Source organism: Cicer arietinum, chromosome 2 (genome assembly GCF_000331145.2).
Source record: "Cicer arietinum cultivar CDC Frontier isolate Library 1 chromosome 2, Cicar.CDCFrontier_v2.0, whole genome shotgun sequence".
NCBI lineage: Eukaryota > Viridiplantae > Streptophyta > Magnoliopsida > Fabales > Fabaceae > Cicer > Cicer arietinum.
In genome coordinates, this window is record NC_021161.2 from 24,027,536 (window position 1) to 24,039,223 (window position 11,688).

Genomic DNA, 11,688 nt, shown 5'->3' on the forward strand with positions numbered 1-11,688 from the left:
CACGGGATTGGAATATTTTTATCGTTACAATCCTCCAAAGTTCAAGGGTGATGAGAGCCCGTAAAAAACTGATCAATGGATTCAAGAAGTGGAAAAGATCTTCGAAATGATTAATTGTCAGACAAGGGTGAAGATCAACTATGCAATGTATCTGCTACTAGGGGATGCTGAATATTGGTAGAGAAGTACAAGGCTTCTGATGGGATCAGCTCATGAGGAGGTTAAATGGGAGTCGTTCAAAAGGAAGTTGTTAGACAAATACTTCCCGATGAGTACCAGGACTAAGCTGGGGGATGCTTTTCTTAAACTCAATCAGGGAAATATGATAGTGGGTGAGTACGCTGCTAAGTTTGAGTCACTGTCAAGGCATTTTAGGTTTTTCCGTGAAGAGGTTGATGAACAATTTATGTGTCACCGTTTTCACCTGAAATATTCTTCACCCATTCCTCGTTGTTCTATTAGAAATTTTAGGCTTTTCTGATCGGTGATGATGACGAAATCTCTTCCTAGCAGTTAATGTCGCCACTTTTGAACAACCATCACAATAGCCATCAACTCTCTTTCATAAACTGACTTAGATTGTGCTCTGTGTGATAATGTTTGGCTAAGAAAAGCTAGTGGTCTCCCCTCCTACAATAAAACTGCACCCAAGCCCTTGTTAGATGCATCAGTTTCTACGGTGACACATAAATCGTTCAAAAGGAAGTTTTTAGACAAATACTTCCCGATGAGTACCAGAACTAAGCTGGGGGATGCTTTTCTTAAACTCAATCAGGGAAATATGACAGTGGGTGAGTACGCTGCTAAGTTTGAGTCAATGTCAAGGCATTTTAGGTTTTTCCGTGAAGAGGTTATTGAACAATTTATGTGTCACCGTTTTCACCTGAAATATTCTTCACCCATTCCTCGTTGTTCTATTAGAAAATTTCGGTTTTTCTGATCGGTGATGACGAAGAAATCTCTTCCTAGCAGGTAATGTCGCCACTTTTGAACAACCATCACAATAGCCATCAACTCTCTTTCATAAACTGACTTAGATTGTGCTCTATGTGATAATGTTCGGCTAAGAAAAGCCAGTGTCTCCCCTCCTACAATAAAACTGCACCCAAGCCCTTGTTAGATGCATCAGTTTCTATGGTAAAGGTTTTAGAGAAATCTGGAATATTGAGTGTTGGCAATTCTGCCACCAATCTCTTGAGTTCCAAGGCAGCTTGGGTTTCACTATTCCATTGGAAGTTGTTTTTCTTCAAAAGTTGGGTCAAGGGCCTAGCGATCTTGCCATAATCTCTAACAAATCTTCGATAATACCCTGTCAGCCCCAAAAATCCTCTTAAGGCCTTGATGTCCTTGTGTGTTGGCCAATCTAACATAGCTTCAATATTATTTGGATCTGATGCAACTCCACTTGCTGAGATGATATGACACAAATACTCTAATTGAGTCTGCCCAAAAGTGCTTTTTTTTTTTTTTGTTGGAAAATAATTGATTCTCTTTCAACAAAGCTATGACAACCCTTAAATGCCTTTGGTGCTTCTGTTCATCTGTATTGTAAACCAAGATGTCATCGAAGAAAACCAACACAAACTTTCTCAAGTACGGCCTTAACGCTTCATTCAGAAGGAATTGAAAAGTTGAAAAGGCATCCGTAAGTCCAAAAGGCGTGACAATAAACCCATAATGCCCTTCACGAGTTCTAAAAGCTATTTTTGGAATATCTACTTCCCGCATCCTAATTTGATGATACCCTGATTTCAGGTCCAATTTTGAAAAGATCAACGCGCCTCCCAATTCATCAAGCAGCTCGTCAATAATAGGAATAGGGAACTTATCTGGTATGGTTATCTTATTCAAAGCCCTGTAATCTACACAAAAGCGTCAACCGCCATCTTTTGTTTTCACTAAAATGATTGGGATAGAATAAGGGCTAACACTTGGTCTAATTATACTAGAATTCAACATATCATCTACTAAACTTTCTATTTCATTTTTTTTGATAGTGAGGCTACCTATAAGGCCGTATATTGGGAATGTTAAAACCTGCCTTGAGGTTCTTGAAAAACATCACCATATTATTCTGAAATAGTTGTTGTCCATTATGGATTTTCATATGTAACTGCACTTTCAGCTTGTAGTTGATGGTATTCCACTAAGAATCCTTGGACTTGATCATTTAACGCTTTCAAAAGGGACTTTAGAGATGCTACAACTCTAGTTAAATCAAGGTCCTCTTTCAAAGTATGACAACCATTTCCAATAGGAATTCTAAGTGTCAACTCACGGAAATTGGCTCTAATTTCTCCCAGACTAGCCAATCATTCCATCCCCAACACTACATCCACTCTTCCAAGATCAAAGACATAAAAATCTTGTTGCACTTTGAGTCCTTGCATCACCAATTCTAATTGAGGACACACTCCTCCATAATCAAGTTTTCTCTCATCTCCTACTTCCACCGTGTATATGGAGGTTGCAAACATTTGCAAATTATGTTCCTTCACAAAAGTGGTTGACATGAAATTATGTGAAGCTCCATAATCTACAAGGACGATAACATGTTCCTCACCAATCATTCCCCATAACTTAATGGTTTTCTTCGAAGTGAGACCAACAATGCTACACATAGACAATTTGAGGTCTTTCAATTATCTCTCCACTTCTACTAGATTTGGTTCCTGCAATTCACATTTCTCATTTTCCTCACCCAAGACCAGCACGTGCAACTGCTTGTTAACATACACATGGCCTGGACTAAACCTCTCATCACAACGAAAACATAATTCCTTCCGTGATTTCTCTTGCATTTCAACATCGGTTAACCTTCTGAATCTTCTGCCTCTGCAAGTTCCAGGAGGCTTTGCAACACTTCCTTCCTCTGAAGAACTTCCAACTCCGAACATTGTAGTTTGCGTTTGTTGCTTTTATCTCGGGTTCCCATGTCACTGTTCTAGTATTATTGTAAGTTCTCATTGGTTTACCCCCACAATTCGCGGAATTACTACCCTTGGTGACTAAATTGTTATTCTCATCAACTATTTGAGCAAATTCCATTAATTCTGCAAAAGTCTCCACTTAGTGTAATTTTAATTATGCTCTTATCACTTCCTTAAGTCCATTCAAAAAGATTCCTTTCAAATATGCGGGTTATGCACATTTGAGTGGGCTTGCGTACAATTCAAACTTTTCCCGATACTCTTCTACTGACCCTGTTTGTGTTGAGACTTAATAACAATTCAAAAGGGCTTTCAACCATAGATGGTTGGAAACGCTTAATCACAGTGCCACGAAAATTGTAAGACCCTTTATTTTTTTAAATTCTAATTTATTCAATTTCAATATTTCCTTGTGTTGAATTGATGAGGCATTTAGCCCAATTTTAATTCATTTTGGGAATTAAGTACCAAAAGCTTATTTTGTTAGAGTTTGTAATATGTTTAATATATCTGTATATATATATATATATATATATTGAGACCCGTTTAATATTATTTGTCGAAGAATAATTTATTTACGTTATGAAGAATTTAATATCGGACAATTTTGTTAAAAATTTCTCTGGTTGCTGAAAATTTTATTTGTCAATTGAGTTGCGACGAGAGTAGATATTTTTATCAAAATAGTTTGAGATGTGAGTGAAGTGATGTGTGTAAGAGTATTTAGATAATTGTTGGATTGGTTTAAATATAATATATATATATATATATATATATATATATATTATTTAGTAAGTTAGTAATATATAAATGTGAGAAGGCAAGACATTGAAAAATTAGAAAAGCATAAACATTTCCTTCTCTGCCTCACGAACATCTTCTTCTTTCTTCCTCTTTTTCATGAAACCAAAGTGTTGGTGGTTTTCAAAACCACACCAACACAAACCATCACTCCTAGGTTAGATCTAAGCTCCCTTTCGAGAAGTGACAGAAGGGAAAGTTGCTCTTTGCCACGTTGTGGTGCTAGTGACATAGTTTTTACCGTAATTAATTGTAGTGCCGTAATCGATTGTTAAAGCTACAACGGATGTAAGAGATTCTTCTAAACTTTTAGATTGCATATAGGACTCTATATGTGTATTTGTGGAGTTTGAAATGGATGAAGTTTGTGTGTGAAATCGGGGAAAATGAAATCAATTTGATTTATGTAGAGATTGAATTTGATGTGTTTGAGGTGTGGTTTGTGGTGATTTATGGTTGGTGTGATTTATGTGTTCATAATGATTATTATGAATTTTTGGAGATGTGATTTGTGTGTGAAAATGTGGAGTTTTGAAAATGGGCGATTTATGATTAAATTTGGTGTGAAATTGTGGAGATTGAATTTGATGTGTTTGAGTATGCTCTCTGGTGAATTTGAAAAATCATTAGTGTTAAATGAGTATTAAAAAAGAGGAATCTTTTAATAGCTACATTTACTTAATGATTGTTGTGAAAATAGTCATAGTATGCTCATGCATTTCATAGCACATGGTGACCGCGATGGGGCCACGGTGATAGTGGTGACCGTGATGGGCCACAGGATGATGTCATGTGAATTGTTGGTTCATCTTATCGTTGCAGAGATTGTCGCGTTGTGTTGATCTGTGAGATATTGCATTCTAGAATGTGTTGATCTATGAGCGATTGCACTCTAGAAAATCGTGCTGGTCTGTGAGTGATTGCACTCTTGTATGTTGTGCTGGTCTGTGAGCGACTGCACACTAGTAAATCGTGGTGATCCGTGAGAGATTGCACCTTGGTAATTAGTACTGGTATGTGAGAGGCTGTACAATTATGATTTACGCCCTTCGAGAAGGGTTTTGGTTTGAAAGTTCGGAATCGTGCATTTTGGTACGCATTGCATTAGGATGCTTGGCACACGAGTCATGTTTGATATACTGTGATGATTGTATATACATACTCGGTTGTTGTTTGTCATTATGTCGTAATTGATTAGTGTGATTAATTGAATTTGTGTTATAAGTGTTGAATGATTTCGAAACGTTTTCGAAACTAAAATCTGCATTATTTCGCAATTGTATTCGAATACGAGGTGTTTGTATTCGAATACATATTTAAAACGTTCAGTTTCAATTGAAATTTTAACATCATATTTGAATACGAAAGGACTGTATTCAAATATGTGTATTTGAATATGACAGGACTGTATTCGAATACGACAGGATTGATTTTTGCTACTGACTTATGAATTAGCATTGTATTCGAATACGATAGTGTTGTACTCGCATACGACAGTGCAATTTTGTTAAAAACTTCATTTTTCAACTTTGATTATGCATGTTTGACATATGAAAACCCTTTGAAGGTGTATACTAAGTTGAAAAGTTATTTTGTGCATTTAAAATTTAAATGCAATGTGGTATTTGTTAATTTCTCAATAAGCTTAGCTAATAGAAAAGATGTGAATTAGAAAGAGCAGAATAACGCACACATGTGAAATTGATGGCAATGCCAATATCAATAGCAAAAGCAAGGAGAACTATGGAACAGATTATCAGGCTGCAACTTGTAAGCTGTGTTTTATGAGAAAAAATGAGCTTCAATGACGAAATATTTCATAGTCCAAAAAGCATTTGTATATGAAAGGAAAGCACTTGCACCTCTCTTCATAGTACATATTTGATAATTGTCATGTTTATATTTCTCAATTTTGTATGCTTTGTTTTTGTCGGAGAACTAAACAATTAATGGCTGTTAATTTCTTTTGCGAAATAATAACTAAGAGATGGTATATTTTTACATCCTTAATAAATAATTTGTTTTTAAAATATTAATTCTTTGTATTATCTTTTTACTATATCCGTGAATACATTCCTACTTATTATCTTATCTAAATAACATTAAACTTTTAATTATGAAAAAAAATTAAATTTTCTTTTATAATAAGAGTCTACATATGAATTAATTACCATAAATATCATATAACTTTAAAATGAACATTTTAAGGGAAACCACTAATTCAAGAGGATAAATATTTCGTATAAGACATACTACATAAAAATTTAATTTTTTTAAAACAAAAAAATATGTATATGTAAACCAATGAAGGTAAATATGTTTTGCATGCATAGACTTAAAAAGTTTAATGAAAACATCGATACTTAGAGATAAATCTCTATGTCAAATCTATAGTCATGTTAAAATCAACCGTGCACACATAGTTTGAGAAAGAAGGACGGAAGTGATGACACAATGTTTCATGTGTGAAACATTACTTTATCAATTATTGATACATATGGGTAAGAATAGGTCAGACCAGACTTTGAAAGACCTGAGTCTAGCCTACGACTTAATTTTTAGGCATATTGTCTATCATAGACTTTTTTTTCAACCTAACCTAGTCTTTTTAAAAGTCTAGCCTAGACAAAAAATAAATTTTCTAACAAAATAATTTTAAATAAAATCTGAAACAAACATCTTTTAAATCCTAAAAAATAATTTGATTTTAAATAATTTTTTTTTCTTATCCATTATTACCTCTTAAACAAATATGGAACGACTGTTGAGTGATTGATTAATTGAATGATTGTCTAATTGATAGAATTTAAAATAGAAAATAATATTATTAATATAATAATAATAATAATAATAAATATTAATAAATAATAAAATATATATAGACCGGTCTGTCAGACCTAATAAGTTTTTTTTATAAGCCTGAGTCTGACCTATTTAAATAAATAGACTTTAAAAACAGTCAGAGTCTAGCCTTTTATAAGATAGGTCAAGCCAAATCAGATCATAAGTAGGCTAGGCCATAGGCCCTGACCGACGGTCTAACCTATTCCCATCCCTATTGATACATTTATCATTATCATAAATATAATGTGAAATATATTAATTTGGAAGGTATGCAAATATATTAAAAAAAATAACAATTATATTACATTGAAAATTGATTTAATTATTTTAAGACAATTATTTGCAACATTTAGACTGAGGGAGTATAATTTAAGAGTACAAAAAAACCATTGCTGGTATATATCTGTATCAAATAAATTGAGTGTTTGAAGTAAACAAGAGCTGAATATCTTTCTCTGCAAATAATAAGCAGGAGACCAAAGTTCAGGTTTATATTTTTAACAAGGGGAGATAGGGTATAAGTTATTGAATACATATATCAATACATCAAAGGCTGTGCAATGCTTGATCAACTGACTTTGACAAGCATCTTCTAAGTTATGTCAATGATGTCTATGCCGATCCTTATCTCTTGATGAGTAAGAGGAACTGTAGTAGTCACGGTCTGAAACATGAAAATGTGTTGAGGAAATTATATACCAAAAGGAAGAAAGCAAAAAAAAAAAAAAACTAAGCAAATCCCAAACTCACGAAGATGCATACCATGAGACGAATGTCGTTTTGATTTCTCTGAATGTCCTGCATCCAATACAAAAACTAAATCTTAACTTATGTACACAGCAAAACAATAATCACAAATAAACTCTAAAAATACCTAAATCCTTTGCCCTCTCCCTAGAACGATGACCACGATCCTTAAGTTTGACTCTTTCAGTTTCCTCTCGTTCACGTTCTTTGTCAGAATCCCTTCCCCAATCACGATCCCTATATTTTATTCTGTCCCGATCCCTACGTAACTCGCTACCAGCCTCCATTTTCCGGTCTTGTTTGGAATTCAGTGTGGGTTCATCTTTTAAATCTCTCTCAGAAGCCATACCTTTGGATTCTTCATCAGATTTCCTAGCATCGTTCAACTTATCACTGGCTTGTTTTACCAAAGCAGCCTTGCTACCACTCAAGTCAATATTAGCTTCTCCGAGAGGTCCCTTTAGAGCTGACGTCTCAGTATTAACCGGTGACCTATTTTCAGGAACATCCTACAGATTGGCAAAGATTTCAGATATGTTTTATCAAAACCTTAGTTGATTACAGGAAGCATCAATATACAGGTTTACATAGGAAAATAATGCACCTCTGAGGCAGGTTAAACAAGAATAAAGGATTTGACTCCACCAAATAAGGGATACACTTTAAAAGATAAAAATTACAGAGCTTATAAGTTGATTGAAAAAATCAGTATATATTTTAAGAACTACATCACTTTTCATACATTTACATACATGACAAATAACTTATCACTATTTCAACCACACTTTAGAGGAGCATAATTTCAAAATGAGAAGGGCAAAATTGACCATCACCTTTGCAGTTGACTGAGACTTTGATTCCAATGATTTGTTGGAGAATGTAAATGAGTCCCCATCCTTGCAAACTGGTATATATTGTGCCTTTGGAAGGCTATAAAGGTGAGCCAAAACCCTGCAGACTTCATCGATACCAGACTTTTCTGCATCAAATGCTTTCCACCACGGTGGGTTCTCAGGAAGGGGTACTTGAAACCTCCGAGCTGCAGCATATACAACTCCACAAGCCACAACCTCACTCTTAAATCTTACGCACAATGTAGTGCGCAAACTGCATAAAAAGATTGATAGTTAGGTATATAACTAAGAATCAGCAAGTGTGTTGTTCTAGTAAAAAGCATCGAATACAAGTCATAACAAAAGAAACTAGCACAAATTGTAGTCAGGCAATTAAATTTGTAAAAATAATATTTGTAAAAATGAAAAGATGTCTGCACAAGATGACAGGAAGCATCAATATATAGTCAGTAGGAGATATAGTAGTGAAGGAGCCGACTCCCAATATGCTATGGTGGTGTAGTGGGTATCGGTATGGCCGCTACGTCAAAGTCTAGGAAACTATTCAAGCACTTTTTACCATACACATATAATAGCTAAAAAATAGAATAATGCACAAAAATAAACACATTTGTAACTAATCATCAGAGGTCATTGCTAAGTGTTGGTTGAGACCGGAACATTCCTTTCAAAAAACAGAACGCTGTTAAATAGTAATAGTAAATAGTAATAGTAAATAGTAAATAGTAAATAGTAATAGTAAATAGTAATAGTAAATAGTAATAGTAATAGTAATAGTAAATAGTAAATAGTAAATAGTAAATAGTAAATAGTAAATAGTAAATAGTAAATAGTAAATAGTAAATAGTAAATAGTAAATAGTAAATAGTAAATAGTAATAGTAATAGTAATAGTAATAGTAATAGTAATAGTAATAGTAATAGTAATAGTAATAGTAATAGTAATAGTTTACAACAATGTACCTATCGTTAGCCAGATTCCAAGCTTCTTGCCTCAATTCTGGAGGTGTTTCAAGGGTAGCAAGGTAATTTGATATAAACTTGTGCGGATGCTCAACATGACAAATAAATCCCATTTCTTTCAAAATATGTCTCTCTGTTCTGCTCAGCTCCATTTTCAATTCAACGTATTTCTGTTCCATAAAATGAAAACGAAATCATTCAAAAGACTAAATTATTGAAATGATATTCATAACATGTATGTGATAACGGTAGATGAATGATTAATGAGAAATTAAGAAAACAATTATAATGATCATCCAAAAGAGACTGAGCTCTCATACAAATTAAACCAGAACCGAGCTCCTGGCCGAGAGAAAAGAAACACACTCTCTGCTTATGGTTGATGAACGAATGGCAATCCTGCGCACAATTACTTTATTGGAATATCCTAACTAACTGCCAGATTAACAGATTTCTAATTTTCTCCCTTCAACTCTTTCTTTTTTTTACAGCTCATACACCTTCCATATCACAGGCCTGTCATTGTTAAATCCTGTTAATGCATTTGTATCAGACCCACAATTTGAACTTAAATTCAAGATTTGCGATCAATAGGTGACTGCCAATTTAGTGGCAGAAAAACCCTTAAACCCTTCACATTCTTGTGAACAGGTCCATTAACAACAATCTTCAGTTTATTGGGATAAAGACACACTCTTTGTCTAAGGGTTCCTACAGAAAGTGATCCATGAATGAATGTCAATCCCACTACCCTCTTATTACTTTGTTGGAATATCCTAAGTTAACGGTTATAGCAGATTTCTGATTCTCTCACTTCTTCTCTTTTTTTTTTCTTACACTAATACAACTTTGATATCAAGGGCCTGTTATTCTTAAAGTCCATTCAGGCATCAGATATAAACTCATAATATGGATCAAATCTATCATTCACACAGTATGTGTGCTAAAAAATATAAGGGATAAAATGGGAGCTTCCAACCTTGGAATACAAGTCTAAATGCTCCATGGGCAAGTTCTCCCTTCTGCATTCCATCCAGTGAAACATAATGAGTACTTGTCTAGCTTTTCTAGTGTTTTCCTCCAGTTTTGAAGCCAACCACACACAGCTTGCAGCAACTTTCTGGAAAAAGAGATGCTATGAACATTTTGATTCATTATACATAAGAGAGGAAAAGAGAAAGTGATATATAAATCAAGACCTTGACATTGAACCGTGCAAATGACTTCTTGCAATAGAAACGATGAAATAGAACCTGTCCCGTGGCCATGACTGCTTGTGGTCTGACACACATTAAGGTAACAAACTAAACTGAATGCGGAGAAATTAAATGAAAATGAAAACAATAATACTAACAAAAAGGATACAATCTAAGTAAAATGCCACTTTCTTGGATGAGATCACAGCCATAGATTCTAAGGGTGGTTTCAGTAGCTTCATCTATGCCATCTTTTCTGGAGGGTGACTTTGATAGCTGCTCATCCGTTAGGTAAAATGTGTCAATTGCTGTGTAGATCATCTCTTTTATCCTCCCTCCACCTTAACACAATCATAATAAGGTTTCATTTTAAAAAATAAATAAAGAAGAGAAACTTGAACTTTGTTGTTAAAATATAATCAACTTTAGAAGTGATAGAAGCTAAATTGAGAGACTATTGAAACAAAAAGATTAGAGACAATAAGCACTATAAATGGAGAAATTAGAAGTGGTAGGTTATTAGTTCCAGTTTTGAACCAAAAGATTATTAGTTCCAAATGAGAATCTTTCAGATGCTACACAAATCAGATTCAAATTCAACTAACTGGTGTAGCAATAAAAAAGCCCATTCTGATTGAAAATCCTATTCTGCCTTTGATCCCAAGTAAAACAACACTGAACATTGAGATATTAAGGTATCATAACTCACCATATTTACCATAATTATGCTAGCTAACCTACTCGCAGCAAGCAAGACCCAAGGTGCCGGTCTAATATCCCTATCCCTGCAGTGCGGGTCTTAAGATATTTGGTGCCCTGAGCAAACTACAAAAATGAAACCTATATTTTTTCTTGCAATAACATTATAATTTATTCATTATAATCACGATTCTTAAACAAAATCACTTGCAAGTCACGATATCAAGGGTACAAGGAAAACCACACGAAAATCAATCTCAAATAAGAGAAAAAAATCAAGTCACAATTTTTGAAAAAAGTTTTTCTCCTCCACAAAATAAAATACACATAATAGAAGAAGAATAATTCAAACAACATGCCCAAAACAAAAATCAAAACAAAACTAAAATGTTCAAATAAGAATCAAAACAACCATTAAAACAACATAAATGAAGAATAAATAAAAGAAATAAAACTTGGTAAGGATGAATAGAAACAAACCCGAACTAAACGATTGAGAAAGAAGGAAGGACGGTGCCGGTTGCCGGAAGGTCGACGTGATGGCAAAGCAGGATGGTTTTGGAGTTTTGGGTGAAAGGGTAGATGGAATTGTAAGAGATTGTAGAAGTGAGCGTCTAAAACAAAAATCGGTTTCAAATCTATTACATATCTTCTT

At 34.1% G+C, this 11,688-nt stretch overlaps 1 protein-coding gene across 5 annotated transcripts; it reads right to left on the reverse strand.

The window, feature by feature from the left end:
• Positions 1-6,943: 6,943 nt before the first annotated feature.
• On the reverse strand, positions 6,944-11,688 carry LOC101497272 (cyclin-L1-1-like). Of its 5 annotated transcripts, none has more exons than XM_073365542.1 (10): positions 11,514-11,688; positions 11,044-11,119; positions 10,504-10,675; positions 10,338-10,419; positions 10,118-10,258; positions 9,139-9,308; positions 8,156-8,429; positions 7,450-7,831; positions 7,338-7,391; positions 6,944-7,239 (listed from the first exon to the last, which is right to left on the reverse strand). In XM_073365542.1, exons 3-10 carry the CDS (start codon positions 10,653-10,655, stop codon positions 7,178-7,180), a joined length of 1,317 nt encoding a protein of 438 aa, XP_073221643.1. In that variant the 5' UTR covers positions 10,656-10,675; positions 11,044-11,119; positions 11,514-11,688; the 3' UTR covers positions 6,944-7,177. The 5 variants fall into 5 exon arrangements, with proteins under 5 accessions (XP_073221643.1, XP_073221641.1, XP_073221642.1 ...); XM_073365540.1 differs by having other exon boundaries at positions 11,044-11,150; XM_073365541.1 differs by having other exon boundaries at positions 11,044-11,159.

Coding starts and splice junctions, on each gene's coding strand:
- LOC101497272 (XM_073365542.1), bottom strand. CDS start 10,655: ATGATCTACACAGCAATTGACACATTTTACCTAACGGATGAGCAGCTA. Junction 8,430..9,138: donor TGGAATCTGGCTAACGATAG/GTACATTGTTGT, acceptor CTTTTTATGCAG/TTTGCGCACTACATTGTGCG. Junction 7,240..7,337: donor AAAACGACATTCGTCTCATG/GTATGCATCTTC, acceptor TTCATGTTTCAG/ACCGTGACTACTACAGTTCC.